We start from the raw sequence: 18,545 nt of genomic DNA, 5'->3' as shown, positions 1-18,545 counted from the left end.
GAGCACGGGCTGCTCATGCAGAGGACCCGGGTTTAGTTTCCAGCACCCACATGACAGCTCACAGCTGCCTGCAATGCTGGATCTGGGAATCTGACATCCCCTTCTGTCCTCCATGGACTCTGCACACAGGCAGTGCACACATGCATGCGGACAAAATACCCACACACATGAAATACTTTTTTTTTAACTGCAAGTCTATTGAGAGTTGACAGAGCCTTCTGTCATTTTGTTTTTGCTTGAGGCATGGTCTTCTGTGGTTCATATACTGAGGCTCAACACTGTCAGAGGTCAGTCATGGAGTACGGGGAGAAGCATGCTTGGCTTCATCTCTAAATCAGTTAACCATGTGAGTGACCCTCAGATCTGAACATCAGATCTGATTGCCTCTCCCTGGTACTGTAGGAGGCAGCTTATGGCGAGAAGTCTCCAGAGCAATCTACAGCTGCTTACTCTATGGCTCAGCCCAGTGCAAAGTCCTCTGGACGGTTTAATTCCGCTCCTGAAGTAACTGAAGAGCTGAAGACGGCTGTGATTTCTGCCTAGACTCCTCTAAAGCCAGAGCCCGGGGGAGAAGCCTGTGTGTCCTCCTTGCGGAGAACATCTCTGAAAATCCGACACCCTGGTCCCCAGCAGCCACACCCTTGAGCAGTGGCCACAGTAACACAGGTGCAGATGGTCTCCAGGGCCAGGCTTCGGGTCACTGAGGATCCCAGGAGCTTCCAGGAACCCACAGCTCTGTCCAGACGGTGAGTGAGGAGTTTGTGCCTGTGAGCACATCTGTCCAAGGGAGGTGTGGGCCTGAAGAAAGGGGGATGGAAGTCATGAGGACGTAGTGAGAAATAGGACCTTTATTGGGAAATAAGTAAATGAACAAGTGTGAAGATAGGCCTGATGTGGGCGTGGTCTACTTCCTCGTGTGACTCCACCCCACCACACTGAACTCAGGGAATCCAGCTCCAAGTTCCCCTGTGAGACCGTGGACCCACAGAAAGGCAAGAGAGTCCCCCTCCCACAGCACAGAAAATGCTTGGCCGTTTCCCATGCCCATGAAGAAACTGTTGGCTTTTAGAATAAAGGATCTGGAAGGCCTTGGGGAGGGGTGAGATTGGTGGGTTTTGTCTTAAGGGTTTTGTGGGAGACACAGTTAGAAACATGAGAATAATGTTAAGTCTTTGAATGGGGGGATTTTTCTGAAAACCACCCCCATTGCCTTCCTACAGGTGAACCCGGCCTTGGCCTTCCCCTCTGGAGATGAAGGGCTCTCCGGCCTTCCCTCAAGCTGCCTGTCTCCTCCTTCTGCTCCTCCTGGTGTCCACCGGAGTCTCAGGAGGTCAGTGTTCTGCCTTCTGTCCTGTACTTACTGTCTTGTTTTTAATGGCTTCTCTTAAGTAAATGCAATCACTCGGCCAAGAAAATGTCCTCCCTGGGGCTGGAGAGATGGTTCAGAGGTTAAGAGCACTGACTGCTCTCCCAGAGATCCTGAGTTCAATTCCCAGCAACCACATGGTGGCTCACAGTCATCTGTAATGAGATCTGGTGCCCTCTGCTGGCCAGCAGCTGCATACAGACAGACAGAGCACTGTATACATTATATATATTAAAAAAGAAAATGTCCTCCCTGAACCTTTGGGTAGTTTTTATAAAACTCAGAACTGTGACATCTACCTGAACCTTCGCTGAATGTGGGTGACTTGAGCCTGTTAACGCCTCTGGTGTCTGTCTGTTGAGATATCCTTCATGAGGTTCTCAGCACGCATCATTTTCTCCTTACTGTGGCCAGCTGCCAGACAAGAAGTAGCTTAAAGAGGAGGTAGTTAGTTTAACTTATGGTTTCAGGGTTTGGACCACTGTGACAGGGAAGGCATGCACGAGGGTTATGTGTGCATAGCATAACAAAGAGTTTGGATTCAGAATTTTTGGTTGTGACCTTGAAGAAATCTCTTATTCTCTTTGGGACACTGGCCCTTCCTTCGTAAAGAAGAATCACCTTCTAGATGAAGTCCCCAGCCTCTGGAGAGAACTTAGACAGGAAATTACATGAATAGTGTAGTCCGATATTATCTCCCGAATCTGACACACCTCAGAGTCACGGGGGACCCCACATCCGGAAGCAATGAAGAACTGAAAAGAGCCTTGCCCCAGTCTAGCAATGGCCACTGTCCTGGGGCATCACTCTCTCTGGGCTGATGGTCAGGGCTGTCAACTCTAAGTTCAGACAGAGTTCCCTAGCACAGCTGTCCCTGCCAGAACCTCTCCTCAACCCAGAGTCACCTCGTTTTAGGCTTATAGGGCTCTCCCCTACTCCTTCCCTCCCCTCCCCCCCCACCCCCCTCTCTCGCGCTCTCTCTCCTGCTGTTTTTGTGATCTTGGCTATGTTGACATACCTGGAGAACGTCCATTTCCTAAACTGCACAATGAGCTAAGGCTGTGTATTTCAGTAGATTTAAAAAAAAAAAAAGAAGAATCTGACATTTCTGAACAAGTGTTGATGTTGTGAAAGTCCCCAAAACACACACATATACATATATACACAGAGACTGAGACATTTACATACATTTATATAACTATTAAAATTTTATCTATTCAATTTGATATTTTTTTCAAGACAGGGTTTCTCTGTGTAGTCCTGGCTGTCCTGGAACTCATTCTGTAGACCAGGCTGGCCTCAAACTCACAGAGATCCACCTGCCTCTGCCTCCCGAGTGCTGGGATTAAAGGCGTGCGCCACCACTATTCGGCTTAATACGTCATAAAAGTAATACAATGCAAAATATGTTTAGTCCCCTAAATATGAAAATACAGGACTGTTTGTTTGAAGTCTCGTGTCTCTAACTCGCTCCCACAATCCATGTCTGTTCCCCAGAAGTGTCTCAGTTTTTTGTGAAGGGACCAACTGAGCCCATCATGGTCCTGCTTGGGACTGATGCCACCCTGCCCTGCCAGCTGTTTCCTGGACAGAGTGCATCCCACATGCACATCCGCTGGTACCGTGCCCAGATCACCCCTGCTGTGCTCGTGTTCCACGAAGGACAGGAACAAGGAGATGCACAGATGCCGGAGTACCGAGGCAGAACCCAGATGGGGACAGATGCCATTGCCACGGGAAATGTGGCTCTGCATATACAGCAGGTCCAGGCTTCTGACGATGGCCTGTATCACTGCCAAGTTACATATGGCTTCACCTCCCAAGAGGCTGCCATGGAGCTGCGAGTCATAGGTATGTGAGCCTGGCACAGGGTGTCGGTTGTGATGTAAGACAAACAGCACAGCAAACTGTCTGTAACCCTCCTTACACCCAACCTGGAGCTGCCTGTGATCCTGGATGTGTTGATATATAGGTGGGACATCCGTTCCCTGGATCTGTTGCTGTATCTGTGGGATGTCCATTCCCTAGGTGTGTTGATGTATCTGTGTGATATTCGTTGCCTGCAGTGTCCAATGGGAGTACTGTCTGCCATCAGAGGTTAACATCACAGACTTCACATTTCTGAACCTAAGGGGTGTGTGTGTGTGCATGTGTGTGTGCGTGCACGCACACATATGTGTATATTTATGTACATATGTGTATATTTATGTGTGAAGGCAGAGGTCAACCTCAGGTCACTGTCCACCATGTTTTCTGAGACAGGGACTTCAACTCAGCTAGGCTGGGTGGTAAGCGAGCCCCAGCGACCCCCCTGTCTCTGGTCCCCAAGCTTGTCCCACCTCACTCAGGTTTCCATGTGGGTTTGGGGAAGTGAACTCGGGTCCTCATGGTTGCACAAGCATTCTGCTGGCTGACGTACTCATCCAGTCCTCTGAGCCTGTTATGGTATCCGGTAGTAACACTGACACCCTCTGAGATCACCTTCCAGTAAATCAGGACAGAAAATACTACTAGACCAATTTTCAAGTTTAACACTTCCTAGATCCTCTCTGAGTCCAAGCACATGCAAAGACGGTAAGCCAAGATGAAACCGAGTCTCGGGGTAGCCTCAGTTGACCTCAGCTCCGGGCTGCTCTTCAGTACAGTGAAGTTGGCTTCTTTCCCTCAAGCACTCCGCCTCCCCCCCCCCCAAACAGCGGGCCTCAACCCGGTGTCTTCTCTCCTCAGGATTAGGCTCTGCCCCTCTTGTTCGCATGACAGGGCCGGAGAACAATGGGATCCGGGTGTCATGTTCCTCGAGTGGCTGGTTCCCCAAACCCACGGTGCAGTGGAGAGACACTGTGGGCAACACTCTACCGTCCTCCTCGGAGTCTCAGACCCAAGACGGAGACGGCCTCTTCCGCGTGGAAGCATCTCTTTTGGTCACAGATAGAGCGGTAGGCAATGTGATCTGCTCCATCCAAAATCCCCTCCACGACCAGGAGAAAGCGAAGGCCGTCTTCCTCCCAGGTTAGTGAGGGCCAAACTCCCAGGCAGGGGATGGGGAAAGGCAGGGGGCTGAAAGGAGCCGCTTCAGGCAGGTTTCTGACTGGCTGCACGCACCCTGTCAGAGCCCTTCTTCCCCAGGACTTCTCCATGGGTGAGCGCTCTGGCTGCCTGCCTCCCCGTGCTATTCATCCTGTTCAGTGGGATCAGCTTTGCTACTTGGAAAGTGCGCCGAGCAAAAAAGCAAGTGATAAAGAAAAAGTCAGAAGAATTGCAGGAAACGCAACAGATGAGGAAGGAAACGAAAACTGCAGTGAAGAACAGAGGTATAAACGGGGGCAACAGAATACGTCAGGGGTTCATAGAGAGGCTGGGAGGGGCGTCGGAGCAGCTAGGGAGGCATGAGGTGCGGGGGCTCCACAGAGCGGATAGGTCAAAGGGAGTGGACCTCAGGCTCTGAAGGGCAGCCTCAAACCACAGCCCACGCCTCCCACCCTGCTCTTCACGATCCCATGCTTCTCCCACACCCTTCTTCCAGAGGGTGCTGCTGCTTCTCTGGCACCTGCTTCTCTGCCTATGAATTGGTCAAGAACCTGCTTCAGAAGAAGCCCTAAGACACCTTAAACTCCCACAGCACCTTAGCGGTTTACGGTGGCCATACGCCCACGCTCATCTCCTTAATTATGCGGCCCCTAAGGAAAGTCAACTCTACTTCTTTTAGCTACTCTTCCGATTCAGGGTGGCAGAGACCCAGTTTGAGGGATTTCTCATGAACCTTCCCTTTCTTTCAGATGACCTCAAGGCTGACTTGGGTGAGTGTGACTTCTCCTCCCTCTCTGTAGCATTTGCTTCTCTTTCTTGTTGCTCCGGCCGTTCACGGAGTGTTATTTCTTTCAGATCAGCGGAAGGCGCTGTACAGAGAAGGTAAGAGACCAGGCGTCCTGCACCCCAGATGCCCTGATGTCAACTCCCCCTCGGTACCCTCGTGAGGTGGGGATGAGGGAACTGAAGAGTTTAAGGATGATTGGTGTGGAAAGCTGAGGGGGAAGGGGGAAGTGTGAGGCCACAGGTCAGCACTCAGCTGTCTCTGGTCTGTTCTGTTGCAGATTGGAAGAAAGCCCTGCTGTACCCTGGTAAGTGCCCCGTGGGCATTGAGTCTTGCCAGCAGGGAGTTCTGGACACTAGAAAGTCCGAGGGAGTTAGTGAGGCAGCCGTGGGAGGAGAAAGCCCTGGGTCTCCTTTCGGTTCCTTGAGGGCAGCTCTACCATCCACCTGTCTGCTCTGCTCTCTTTCAGACTGGAGGAAGGAACTGTTCCAGCTGGGTGAGTCGGTTTGCTCTTGCTCGCCTCGACCTCTGAGGTCACTCCTGTGGTTTTATTTCTCGTTTTGGAGATGGGTGTCAAGCTGTGCATGTGCCAGACAAATCGCTGAGCACTCTGGCCTCCGGTTTGCCCTCTGGTGTCTCGTGTGATCGTTCAGACAGACATGTTGTTCGGGTTGAGAGTGGGGAGGGGAAGAAGGGACCCTGCCGTGTGACCCTGTGCTGCAAGCCACTGCCAGGCTCAGTCACGCTGGTTCTGTCCCTTTCTCCATACACTGGCCCAGCATTCTTGTCTGTGGGATCCACTGGGTCAAACAACAGAACCATGGCCCCTTACTAAGGAAACACTGCTCCGAGTAGCGAGAACACTCAGCTTCCTTTTGTGAGGTCAGCTTGTGACCAGCCCTTCCACAATAGATGAACAAGGCTCTGGTTTACTAAGTCCTACCTCACTCCAAGTGAGTCCTGCTCTCCCAAGACACTACAGCAGCATAGACAAGACAGAACGAGATGCAGAGCTCAGAATGCGCTGTGAGGGCCCATGGTTCAACACCTCAGGAGCATTGCTGCACCTGCCTCCAGACCCAGTTTCTTTAAGACTCTGCCCGTCCAATAGCCTCCAACACACAGCGCTAACTTGGAACACAGCATTATTGGTATACAAACTTTGTGATTGTGGCTTAGTCTCTTCCTCACACCTCCTCCCTTTCCTCCCCAGCTCCTGTGAAGATAAATCATGAAGTGCCTGACCAGGACAAATCTGGCCCAAAGACAGAAGAGAGCAGCAGAGAGGAGACCCCAGAGCCATCCCTCAGCAACCCACAAGGAGACCACAACGTCCTCACGCTGTACCAGGAAGGCTTCATGTTGGGGAGATACTACTGGGAGGTGGATGTCGGGGACACTGAGGACTGGACACTGGGTGTTTATGAACTGTACATTCAGGATGCACCATCCAGAGAATCACTGAGGAAATTCAGAGTCTTGGAGAAGAAGGGAGATGAATACAGGGCTCTTACCTTCTGTTCTCAAAACGTTTCCCTGGAAGAGCCTCTGCTGCTGGAGATGCGACCACTGACAATCGCAATCTTCCTGGATCAAGAGGACAATGACCTCTCTTTCTACAACATGACTGATGAGACCCACATCTTCTCCTTTGCCCAGGCCAGTTTCTTGGGCTCACTCTACCCTTACTTCACGCGCCACGCCAGGGACCTCTCTCCATCACACAGTCCCAAGTGAGGCACGTGGAGAATTCAGTGGGCGGCTGCCACAGCATGTGGTCTACAAACTCCAGGACTCTGGTCCTCCTGGGCAGGCACAGGGAACTCTGGCTGGGAGGCACCTTACCTGAGACTCCATGAGCCTCTGTGGCCAGTTTCTGGACACCAAGATTCTCAGACTATCAGCAGAAAAGACAGCTTCTGCTTTGTATGGTGTTACGATTGCTAAGTCTTTCTTTTTGATATAAATCTGTTTAATCATTCCTAAGATGATTGAATCCATGGCTTCCTGAATCTGATAGTACATTAGCTCCCTGCTTATACACCAGTGACATTATTATCAGTATTATTATCATTATTATTATTATTATTTTATTATTATTAGTCTTTCTCATGCAAGTGTCTAATGTACTCTGGGAACATTCCCCAGTGTTATTCTCTGTTTATATCTAATGTACAGTAGACCAGCAATGTGCTGGTCAGGTTTTTGTCAATTTGACTCAAGCTGGAGTCAATTGAGAAGAGGAAGCCTCAGTTGAGAAACGGCCTCCTTCAGACTGATCTGTAGGAAAGTCTATAAGACATCTTCCTGATTGGTGGTTGATGTGGTCTTCACCCAGCCCACTGTAGATGGTTCCACCCCTGGGCAGGTCTTTCTCTTGTTGAAGGCAGAAAGAGAAATTTATCATGTTGCCTAAGTTGTTAATAAGGGAAATAGGGGCTGGAGAAACAACTTGGAGGTCAAGGGCAGTGCCGCTGCCATTCTTGCGGAGGACCTGAGAAAATTCCCAGCCCCCAGGCCAGGAGGCTCACAACTGCCTAAAACTCCAACTCCAGATCTGACGTCCTTTTCTGGACTCCACATCAACTGTACTCATGTACATTCACACACACACACACACACACACACACACACCAAAAAATTAATAGAGAAAATGCAAACTTTCACTTCAGCAGAGGGGAGGACGGCTCATTTTCTTCCTCTCCAGTCAGAGCCTTGGACGACAGCGAAACACCCGGAAGAGACAGCGCCTCGGCTCAGATGAGCTCTGCTGCTGTCGGCTAGACCAGAAACCCTTGACCATTCCTTAGACACCGGGTCCAAAGACTTTGGATAAAATATCTTAGCTTCCCTCCAGAACAAAGTTTAGCAAGATAAAATTCATAGTGCCTAAGACTAAACACAAAATGTCCAGGCAAAGTGCAGGAAAATAGAACTCCCAGGATGCAGAGACGGTCCACAAATCACGGTTGTGCGGAACTGTTAGGTCAGAATCTGGATCAAGTACTAGAAGGAGGAGTGCCTGATTGTTAAAAAAAAAACGTTTTTGCAGGTTTGATTTAGTTTTTCTAAATCAACTGCTATGGATAAAAACTGTGGTGAGGTGGCGATTTTTTTGGATACTGCCGAGAACACAGTAAAATCAGGAGAAAAATCAGGCTTCATCCTGTGTCCTCAGCCAGGTGTCAACACCCACAGTTTGCTTCGGACACGGATGGGGTCACGCACCTGCCGCGACTCTGGTGTCCTCTAGTCCCGTTTGAATCGGACACCACCTGCCAGTCAGGCGTCTCGGCTCACCCAGGGCTCTGCTCCACAGGCTCACCCCTCCATTTCTGTTTCACTTGTGCTACCCATGGATCAGCTCAACTGGGGCCCCCGGAAGCCCCTCTCTCAGGTTCAGCTACTCTGCTTGTCTCATGGACCCTGGAGATTGGAGGACCGTGGAAGGTATCCGAACCTCACACTGCCTGTTCTCATGAGTGGAATCTAGCACGGTACACACTCATGAAAATTCCTGAGGACGTGTCAACAGGAGTCGATCTGAGCAACTGCCATGAATACACCCAATAGGCTGAGACAGAGTTAATATACTTCCCTATTCTTCTTATTGTTTTAAATTTTTTGTGTCTCTTTTTAAAGAGATCTATTCATTTTATGTGTATGGGTGCTTTGCTTATGTGCATGTCTGTGCACCGTGTGCATGCTCTGTCAGTGGAGGCCGGAAAAGGGGGTCAGATCCCCAGAACTGGAGTTACAGACAGTTGAGAGCTGCCGTATGGGTGCTGGGAATGAACCCTGGTCCTCTGGAAGAGTGGCCACTGCTCTTAATCGCTGAGCCATCTCTCCAGCTCCAAATTTTAGCATCTTATTCTATAATTTGGAAAAGAATATGACCTTTGAACAATGTAAGCTACTACTAAAATAGAACTAGGATAGGATTCAACTGGAGCAAACAAATTTGTCTGACAAATGCACTTTGGTGCATCTTACTTAGTGATGGCTCAAGCAGCTGCAGGCTACAGTCGAGGCACAGACAGCAAACGCCGCCAGCCGTTTGTGGGCTGAGGTTTCGTGAGAGTGACCTGAGTAAGCCAATGACACTTGCAACAGAGATTTTATGGCCTGTTTTGTGCAGCGTCCAGAGCGGCCTCTTGCTTGCGGGTTCATTTCCCACTCCACTTTGCGACAGCACTCAGGAGCTTGAATCTTGAACTTGTGAGTCTTGAGCTTCCTTCCAGCCCGGCGATAAATGCTGCCCCAGGTGTGGAGACTCCCTAGGATTTATGTTGGGAACACAAAGTCGGTTCAGTCTCCTGCCCACATGAATCAGAACATAGCTGGGGATTTCCTGAAACCGACTCCTTCCTGAGATGGTGACTCAGGAAGGGGAAGATTGGGGGAGGGGGGGCTGTTCACAAGGCATGAGAGGTGCAGAGGTGGGTGAGGAGTTTCTGGTCCCCTGGCTGCTGTCCCGTCCCTATCTCGTTCTTCTTCCACCATCTCTAACCTTTGGACACCACTGGTTCTGGTTGAGTAAAGTCAGTGTGAGTAGCCAATCAGCAGCAGAGGAGATCAGCATCATCAGTTGCTGGCTAGAGATTCAGTAAGAGGCTACCCTTCTGAAATGTGCAATTCTCTCCATTAAAAGATGGAAGGAGCGCCGGGCGGCGGTGGCGCACGCCTTTAATCCCAGCACTCGGGAGGCAGAGGCAGGCGGATCTCTGTGAGTTCGAGACCAGCCTGGTCTACAAGAGCTAGTTCCAGGACAGGCTCCAAAGCTACAGAGAAACCCTGTCTCGAAAAAACAAAAACAAAAACAAAAAAAAAAAAAAAAAAAAAGATGGAAGGAGCATAAGGAGGGGAGACTGGGAACTGGGATTGGTATGTCAATGGAGAAAAGAGTGGGGTTTTTTTTAAAGAATTAAGTAAATAAATGAAAATAATTTTTTAAAAAAGACACTGAGCCTGACCTGGAGGCCCAAGCCTCCTACCCCAGCACTTGGGAGGCAAAGGCAGCTGGGTCTCTGAGTTAGAGGCCAGCCTGGTCTACATTGTAAAAGCTTGCCTCAAACCAACCAACAAACAAAAAAACAAACTAAGGATAGTTCTTTTTGAGGTGGGGGGAGGCAAGAGGGTGTGGCTTAGTGGGTCTTCATTCCCTGCCCCCGTGGACGTCCCCACATCTCTGTGCATGTGGACAGTGCTAACTCGACTCAGAGGGTTGGTATTTTCTTAAGTGAATATGAAGTTGGGAGAGAGACATGTTGGAGGGTCCCAGGGGAAGCTGGAAGGAGGAGGAGGTGGTGAATAGGATCTAAATACATTGTATACATGTGTAACTTTTTCAAAGGATAAATGTTTTCAAAGGATCATTTAATTTGCTATTTTAAATGCTTGATTCAGTTGCAGCTGGAACATTAATAGAGCACAACGCTATATTAGTGTAAGATGGTCTGTTTTTCATTCACCAGTCTGAGCACTGGGGAAGCATTCAGTTCTACACGGCTCAACAGGGCTGTGGGGCAATTTTGAGTTTGAAGCTTGTGAAGGAAGATTGCTACAAGCCAGGCATATTTAACCTGGGGTTCACTGCACTGAAGTTTAATGATGTAGATGTCTAAAGTGATTTAAATGCATCTACTTCAGGTGAAGTCACCACTGTCTTTCACATTCCCTTGAGCTGGAGAAGGCTGTGGTGTGTGGTCATCTCCAGCAGCAGCTTTCCCCAGTTACTGATGATGTGGCAGAGCTCAGGCTCTTGATTGGACAGTGGAGTCTGCACTTCTTCAGTTAGGGAAATCACTGAGAAGCTAATGGAAACGGAAGATGAGTCATGGTGTATTCCTGACAAAAGGGGCTTTTCCAGCTTGGTCCCTGAACTGTTGCTGATTTCAGTGGCGCCTTCAGTAGCTCACGGGAGGGTCCCTGTGTTTATCCACAGCCCAGTCCTCAAGGGAGACACTCAAAGCAGAGGTTGGGCATCCTGGGGGATGAGGGTGGGGTCCTGCCAGGTTTCAGTTGAAGTCCTGAGAGCAAGAGTCTGGGGAGCGTGGGGTGCGCAGCAGTGCTGGATCTGGACTGAAGCAGTTCTCTGACGTGGTGCGCAGCTCTGGGAGATGTGTTCATCTCTGCGGGTGTCAGCTGGAGGCGAGGCTCCTCTTCCTGATGTCATTGACTCAACTTCTCTGGTGTTTTCTCCTTTAGCACAACACACTGAGGTCAGATTCAGAATTGCTGTGGATGCTCAGGGAGGGAGCCGGAGTTCTCACAGCTGCGAAGGTTTAGTACCACACAGGGAAGAGTTTAGGTTTCCTTTCCCATCTAGATCTCCTGTCAGCTGTGCCATGGCAAAACATCAACCTCCTTAGAGGTCAGAGCTCACACTGGGAAGATTAAATACAAGGGGTTGGGCTTATGACCTCATGCATGCCAGGCAGGTGCCTCCCCAAGAGTTGTAGCCCCAGACCTCTCTTCATTTTGAGGCAGGATTCAAGGTTAGCAGGTTAGCCTTGAAATTATGACCTTCCCGTCTTTACCTCTGTACTAGCTGAGATCACAAACTTGTGCTTAGAGGCCCTGGTGGGAAGATTATTAATGCTTTACCTTTTTATTACATGTTTTTATCTACCATGTAATAAAATTTTTTTTATTAAAATAAAAATGATTTTTTCCCTAGCTTAAAGAGTTTGTGTTGCTTTCCTAATTGGGATTTAGAATTTTGGGGGACTAGTTACCTTTTTTTTCTTACCTCTTTGTTCTTTGTGGAGTGGGAATATAGACCCTTATGCTTGTTCTACAGTTGTAATGTGGAAAGAGAGAATTTAGTTAATTGGCTCTGCTTACAGCTCACGGGAATTTGCCTCAAGAATGCACAGCATGAGGCTGATCTCTTTCTGACTTTGGTGATTGTGGATTTGGAGGTTAGAGTTGGTTGTGCAGAACTTTGTTTCCTAAATTCTTCCTCTGAGAGAAACATAGTTTGTGTGAGAGAATAGTGTTACCTTGGAGCCCTGACACTCTGAGATGCAAGTGTGGAATCCCTGAGACCAGCTGAGTCAGCAGAATGGTGATCCCAGTGTGACAAGTCCACTAATCAAGTATGACTTCATTACCTAGTGCTAGTTTAACCTTCTAGAGCCAGGCTCTCTGTCCTTATTGTAAGCATGTTTAAGTATAGTACAACTTAAACAAAGAGTTTCCCAATAATAATTATCTCAATCTTATTTGTACAATAAGGTGACTATATTGAAACTCTTTTGCAAAGAACATGTGACCTCTTCAATAAAGGTGGATTCTATAGTTCAAGGGCCTACGGAGCATCTGGTACAGACTCTGGTTTACAGAGAGCATGAGGTCACCAGGTTCTACAATGATATGTGACACATCCCTTAAGGATAAATTCTATTGTCTAAGAAAATAAATCAGAGATGAAAGGACTAGGAAGGAAGAGTCTGAGATAAACGTAATAGTCTGTGGGTTTCAGGTGAGGCCTGGTCCTAAGATGTCACTGATCACCAGGCAACTAACTGTGTCCATTCCCTGCCTTCCGGGTGGAAAACAGATGTACACATCCCTTCTGTTGAAAGGACAAGCCGACCTGGTTAATGTTCCTGGTTATCTAGTGTTTATTTGTGAGCACAAGATTGGTGGCCATCTTCACGTAGGGACCCTCTAAAGTGAGTGTTGGAGACATCGTTTCCCTTGAAACAGAGATGAGGAGAGGAACATTTTCAAAGTGACTGTGTCATGGGGTGTAGCTGGTTCCCAACATCTTCCTTGGGGGGATGGGTGAGAAGATGCATATTCAATGTCAGATGCCTGGAGTTCAGTGAAAAGGCAGACTAATTTATTTAGCTGAGGAAGAACTTTATAAACCCCCCAGCAACAAGGTGTTCTGCTGTGGGAGCTGTTGACGTGAGACACAATCGCTCCTGGCAGCACCCATCTATTCCCGAGAGAGTGTTGAGCACCAAAGACACCCCACTTGGAGTTTGTCTTCTTCTTGGCACAACTGGACTTTGGACAAGAAACTGCCATGCCTCATCCACTGACAAAGTGCACGATATCCAGACTGGACAACCAGGATACAAGAAAAAGACTGCCAAATCTTGCCAAGACAGTAAGACAGTTTTGAAAAATTTCCTGCCTCTGAAAATGGTCTGTCAGTTACTCTAGGCCTTAGCTAAAGTTGGTTGCTCCAACATTGCAAATGAGACTTTGGGTGACTGCTCAGGCAGCCGGTTGTCTCTGTCATCTACTGCACATATTTGAAGCTGCTTAATTGTACTTCCTGCCTATTCAAGTAATATTTATCTCCCTTCTCAGTTCTTCAATGGGGTCGAAGCTTAGAGAGTCATAGTTAACTTCATAGTTGTCTTTTGATCTAGCCAAGCCATTTCCAAAACAAGACTTAGACTCCTTGGGATAGAATGTTTATTAAAACATTTAGCATGTGTTCGTTGCCTAATATTATTTATGCTGGTTGTAATTCTAATCTTTTTTTTTTTTTTTGGTTTTTTCGAGACAGGGTTTCCCTGTAGTTTCTAGAGCCTGTCCTGGAACTAGCTCTTGTAGACCAGGCTGGCCTCGAACTCAGAGATCCGCCTGCCTCTGCCTCCCGAGTGCTGGGATTAAAGGCGTGCGCCACCACCGCCCGGCTGTAATTCTAATCTTATACTTGATATACGTTCCTAGTGTATATAGTTTTGTATTGGGTTTGGAACTCTCTTATTTAAACAAAAGGGGGAGGAGGTGCTGTGGGAGTTCCTTCAGCTTCTTCAGGCAATAGCCTTTAAGATATCAGCTCACATGGGCGTGGTTTTTTATATAATAAATGCAGCTGTAAATCCTGCACTCATTCTCTTGCTTCTGGCTCTTGCTTCCGGCTGCTAGATTCTGTTCCTGTTCCCCATTCATGCAGAGGACTGTGATCTAGGACAGTGATCTGTTGATGTGGGAGAGTCTTCTGTTTGAGTTGATTTCATTGGTTAATAAAGAAACTGCCTTGGCCCATTTGATATGCCAGCCCTTAGGTGGGTGGGGTAGACAGAACAGAAGGCTGGGAAGAAGGGAAGTTAGGCAGTCGCCATGAATCTCCGACCTGAGACAGTCGCCATGAAGCCAGCCACCAGGTCAGACATGCTGAAAATCCTTCCCGGTAAGACACCACCTCATGTTGCTACACAGATTATTAGAAATGGGTTAATCAAAATGTGAGAGCTAGCCAGTAAGGAGGGTAGAAACTAATGGGCCAAGCAGTGTTTAAATGAATACAATTTGTGTATTATTATTTTGGGGCATAAGCTAAGCAGGCAGCCGGGAGCCAGGCAGGAATGCAGCCCGCAGCTCCTTACTACAATCTGTAAGTCTCCCCTAAATAAATAACCCTCTATTATACATAATTCTGAACTAGTGTGGAATTATTTTGTAACTTCTGCCATCAGGGTTCTGATCTGTAGAAATCACATAGCTGTCCCCCATTGGCTACCTATAATCAGGACCCCAGTGGCTGTTGCTGGGCCCTCAGACAGCATCAGGTGGTCTCCTGATTGGCTATGCATAATCAAGACCTTTGATAGCACCAGGCAGACTCTAGGTTAGTTTTCTAGGCCTGGTAAGCCTTAACTTCCTACATGTTACCCCCCTTTTTAATTTATTACATGTGTACTCAGTGGGAGCCAGAGTTCTTTTCTCAGATCTTGTTGACCCCACCTCAGGAGGGCTCAGCCACTCTCTCCTAACAGATGACGCCATCCTCTCCTTACAGATGACCCTACTCCTGCTCCTGGTTTGTTGACAAGAAAACGTGGCCACGTACAGGAGCTTCCGGTCAGCTCGGCAAAACCAGATTGTGGAGAGAGGATGCGCTCTTGGTGACTTGTAAAAAAACGCTATGGGATTTTTTCAGTTCGATGGGAGATGTTCAAGAAAACTGAATAAATCTTTATAACGCTGATTAACTCTTTGTGTCTCTGCCTCTAACTGCCCACACTCCCTACCTTCCCTTCAGCCTGGTCTTCACCTCTCCCCCTTAGCCCTCCACTTTAGAGCAGATGGTCAAATCAAAGCAGACCTGCTCCCAGCCAGGGTAGAAGGGACAGGGTAGAAGAGGAGGGGGAGGAAAGAAGGGGAGCAGATAAAATATATAACTAAATAAAAACAATAAAAAAGAAATTTCTATGTGGTTTGTTAGCAGGTAAATTTGTGGGACTGATTCTGTAAATTTGTTAGAACGGAGAGGGAATGTTGTCTCTAAGGCCTCGTGGTGTGGGGGAACAGATTAGTCTGATGCCTATGCAGGAGAAGTCACACTGCTGAGGGGTTTTGGGAATGAATCCCATTTTGAAGGGAGAATCATGGCCTCACAAGGTTTTTATAGATATGGCAGCGACTTTTCCAAAAGACAGGTGTTCCTGTAGCTCTGCAAAACGGGTTGCTCCATGTGGACGTGTCGGTATACACTTCCTGTGGATGTGCCTGTTGGTCTGTCAGCTCTGCATTCACTGTGTAGTCCCGTGGGCTCTGCCTGCATGACATGTCTGTCTCTCACCTGCCCTGAGGCCTCTGGTTCTCACCCAACAAGGTCTCTGGCATGCAGAATCATACCATAGAGGCCAGAGGAAATCCTCAGGTGTTCAGAGACTGGCTCGTCAGTTTGAACCTCAGAGCAGAACCTTCCAGATTCTCAACCAATGCAAGCGCCTTTCTCTATGGAACCTCCAGCTGCTCCATAGAGCAAAGGACGGAGCTCCTGGGACTCAGAGCATCGCCTTGACCGTGTCCTCACCCACACTGTGACAGGGACACGGCAGCACCCCCTCCTCTAGCACAGCTCTCAGGAGTCCCTTGTGTGTAAACAGCATGTCTGATCTATCAGATGCTGTCTTTTCAAATTCAATCCAATTCAGAAAAATACTCTAATTAACAAGTAATGTATAACACTGGATTTTTATTTCTTATACCCAATCTGTCATGCTTATCCTGAACAAACATTGGGTCATTCCTTCCTCTTTGCTGTTTCTTCTTGAAACTCTCCGAAGCAGGTGATTTTCATTCTTTGTTTATTTGAGGAAAATGTAAGAAAGCTCATGACAGCAGCCGGGCTCAGAAGCTCCAGACAAAGGGCAGGGGAGAAATGGGAGGAGACCTCTGTCCCAGGGCTGCAGGCCCAGGCAGGGTCTAAGCAGGCTGTCAGGGTTAACAGGTCTGCAGGGTCCAGAGCAAGGAGGAGCCAGGTCCTGGGGCAGCAGTGTGAATGGAGGAACTCGAGCCAGCTGGGTAAGTCATGATTTCGTGGCAAGAGAGCTCCTTCCTTCAGCCTTGTCACCTCAGCTCAGGAGTCCTGCAGAGCACAGGGAACAGTGGAGTTTCCAGACAGACCTAACTCTGCAGTATCTTCTCTCACCACTTCAGGCCTCTCCTGACTGCATGGCAGTGAGCAGAGAGAATGTCTCACGCCCCAGGTCAACACTGCTTCAGAGCACAGGACTTGTGAATGGAACAAGACTCAGTGCAAACTGCCTGACCAGGCCCTGGGGTCTCTATCTTCCCCTGAGTTTCTGCCTGGTGTCCCTCACAACCCAGCCCACACTGTAGGGAAAGCAGATCTGTCTCTGAGGGAAGACTGAAGGGTTTTACCTGTCGGCTGGAGTCCAGACTGTCCTAGAGAAGAGAACAAAATAGACACTAAGTGGCCAGAGGAAGATCTGTCACCCGTGATCCCTCCGGCAGCACAGAGCACAGCAGCCAGGGCAGAGGGGAGTGTGGCTCAGGAAGCTTCAGGCACACATCAGCCCAGTGGCTCTTCCTAAACTCTTCCTCTGTTCCCAGTTCTGAAGTCAGAACCATTTTAACTTTCCCATCTCCATATGTTATCACTCTTTAGAGTTCAATCCAATAACTACAGACTGTTGGGTTCAGAGCCCATTGAACCTGAGGTCATAGGGCCAGTGTCATCCTGAGAACAAAGCACGCCTCTTCCCTGAAATGTTATGGAGTCTTGGCCACCACCAGGCTTCTTACCTTTCTGGTTCCTGAAGTAGATGAACAGCCCCAGCCCAAGGAAGAGCAGACCCAGCACGAAGCCCCCGACTCCACTCAGCATCTTGTTCTGTGCAGATGTGGACTGAGCCCCTGAGAAAGGAAGCCAGGTTTAGAGGTTTTTATCCCAAATCTCACATCCACTTGTGACCTTGAGACTCACAGCTTTGAGACTGAGAAAGAAGTCTGTTCTTGGGGAGCTGGACTTGAACACTCTTGGTGATGTTTGGAAGCAATCAAACAGCAATAGGTTCACAGTATGAAGAGACTTAATACGGCTGCCCTGAGCTGAGCTGACAGGAAGCCTCTGAGCTCTGAGGATGCACAGTCCTGAGGGTGGCAGAGCTAAGCAAAGGCAGAGCTGAGTCTGGACGTCCCTGAGGTCAGCCATGACCCTGTGCTGCCCCTTGTCCATCATCTGCATGAGTAGCAGCAGAAACACAACCCAGCCAGAGGCAGAGGCTGCAGCCAGAGCCAGGCAGGTCCCTGGGCCTGTGATGTCACTGAAGGCTCAGGAGAGTGTGTGGGGGCATAACTGCTTTCTGGGGACAAAGGTGCTTGTAGAAGATCACACACCTACCCCTGTGAGCCATGCTTAAGGAGAGGACAGCACAGAACCATTGGAAATAGTGTGTGGGCTGAGAAAGCAGGCAGGGGTAAGACACTCCCCCTTCCTGGGAGCAGGGATTTAGAGGGTTAGAGAGATCTGACAGTCAGGGGTAAGCCACGCCCTATAGGGGGCGGTTTCACAGGGTCAGAGAGAGCTGACAGGCAGGGGTAAGCCACACCCCTCCCGGGTGGTGGGGATTCCCACTCACTCCACTCCACTGTGGCAGGGCTGGTCAGGCTGGGATGCTCCACATGGCAGGTGTAAACCTCTCCACTCTGAGGAACCGTCTCCAGCATCACCAGGGTCTGGAAGGTCCAGTCTCCATTCTGGATCAGGCCTGTGGACACGACCCCAGCCTTCTCCTCCTGGCCATTCCGGAACCATCTGACTTCAATGTTGCCAGGGTAGAAGCCGCTCACAGAGCAGACCAGGAGGTTGTGGTGCTCCAGGGGCTGCGTCTTTGTTGGGTACACAGTCACCTGGGGCTCAACTAGAGGAGAAATGGAGGTGAGAATAGGCCATGAGGGCGGAGCTGTCCTCTCTGGTTGGCCTCCTGTCAGTGACGATTGCCCCCCCCTCACACACACACACACACACACACACACACACACACACACACACACAGGCTGAGGTCCAGACAGGACTAAGATTCTAACACAGTTGTCCCTGGACTTAGGGTGTCTTTACAGGCTTTAGTTCTCAGCTCAGCTCCCTGA

General features: G+C 49.0%; 2 protein-coding genes across 2 annotated transcripts in view; one reads left to right on the top strand and one right to left on the bottom strand.

Annotated features, from left to right (window-relative positions):
- Window positions 1-1,251: 1,251 nt before the first annotated feature.
- On the top strand, window positions 1,252-6,914 carry LOC119823796 (butyrophilin-like protein 1). The gene is made up of 9 exons (XM_038343852.1): window positions 1,252-1,330; window positions 2,864-3,217; window positions 4,094-4,375; window positions 4,477-4,677; window positions 5,143-5,163; window positions 5,249-5,275; window positions 5,458-5,484; window positions 5,647-5,673; window positions 6,391-6,914. The coding sequence occupies exons 1-9, from the start codon at window positions 1,252-1,254 to the stop codon at window positions 6,912-6,914; spliced, it is 1,542 nt and encodes a 513-aa protein (XP_038199780.1).
- Window positions 6,915-16,108: 9,194 nt separating this feature from the next.
- The window catches only part of LOC119823958 (H-2 class II histocompatibility antigen, I-E beta chain), an 11,441-nt gene continuing 9,004 nt past the window's right edge, over window positions 16,109-18,545 (bottom strand). Inside the window, exons 3-6 of the mRNA XM_038344098.1 lie at window positions 18,038-18,319; window positions 17,202-17,312; window positions 16,818-16,841; window positions 16,109-16,521 (exon numbers count right to left, since the gene is read on the bottom strand). Coding sequence (XP_038200026.1) covers window positions 16,508-16,521; window positions 16,818-16,841; window positions 17,202-17,312; window positions 18,038-18,319 — 431 coding nt within the window. The 3' untranslated portion in view covers window positions 16,109-16,507. The remainder of the gene's footprint in view (window positions 16,522-16,817; window positions 16,842-17,201; window positions 17,313-18,037; window positions 18,320-18,545) is intronic.

Source organism: Arvicola amphibius, chromosome 9 (assembly GCF_903992535.2).
Source record: "Arvicola amphibius chromosome 9, mArvAmp1.2, whole genome shotgun sequence".
NCBI classification, from domain to species: domain Eukaryota; kingdom Metazoa; phylum Chordata; class Mammalia; order Rodentia; family Cricetidae; genus Arvicola; species Arvicola amphibius.
Note: the sequence above shows the minus strand (reverse complement) of the source record. Positions and strands in the feature narration are given on the sequence as shown.

Excerpts from the sequence above, each read along its gene's own strand:
- LOC119823796 (XM_038343852.1), top strand. The coding sequence starts at position 1,252 with ATGAAGGGCTCTCCGGCCTTCCCTCAAGCTGCCTGTCTCCTCCTTCTG. Across the intron at positions 3,218-4,093 it reads CATGGAGCTGCGAGTCATAG|GATTAGGCTCTGCCCCTCTT; the intron begins GTATGTGAGCCT and ends TTCTCTCCTCAG. Across the intron at positions 5,674-6,390 it reads GAAGGAACTGTTCCAGCTGG|CTCCTGTGAAGATAAATCAT; the intron begins GTGAGTCGGTTT and ends TTTCCTCCCCAG.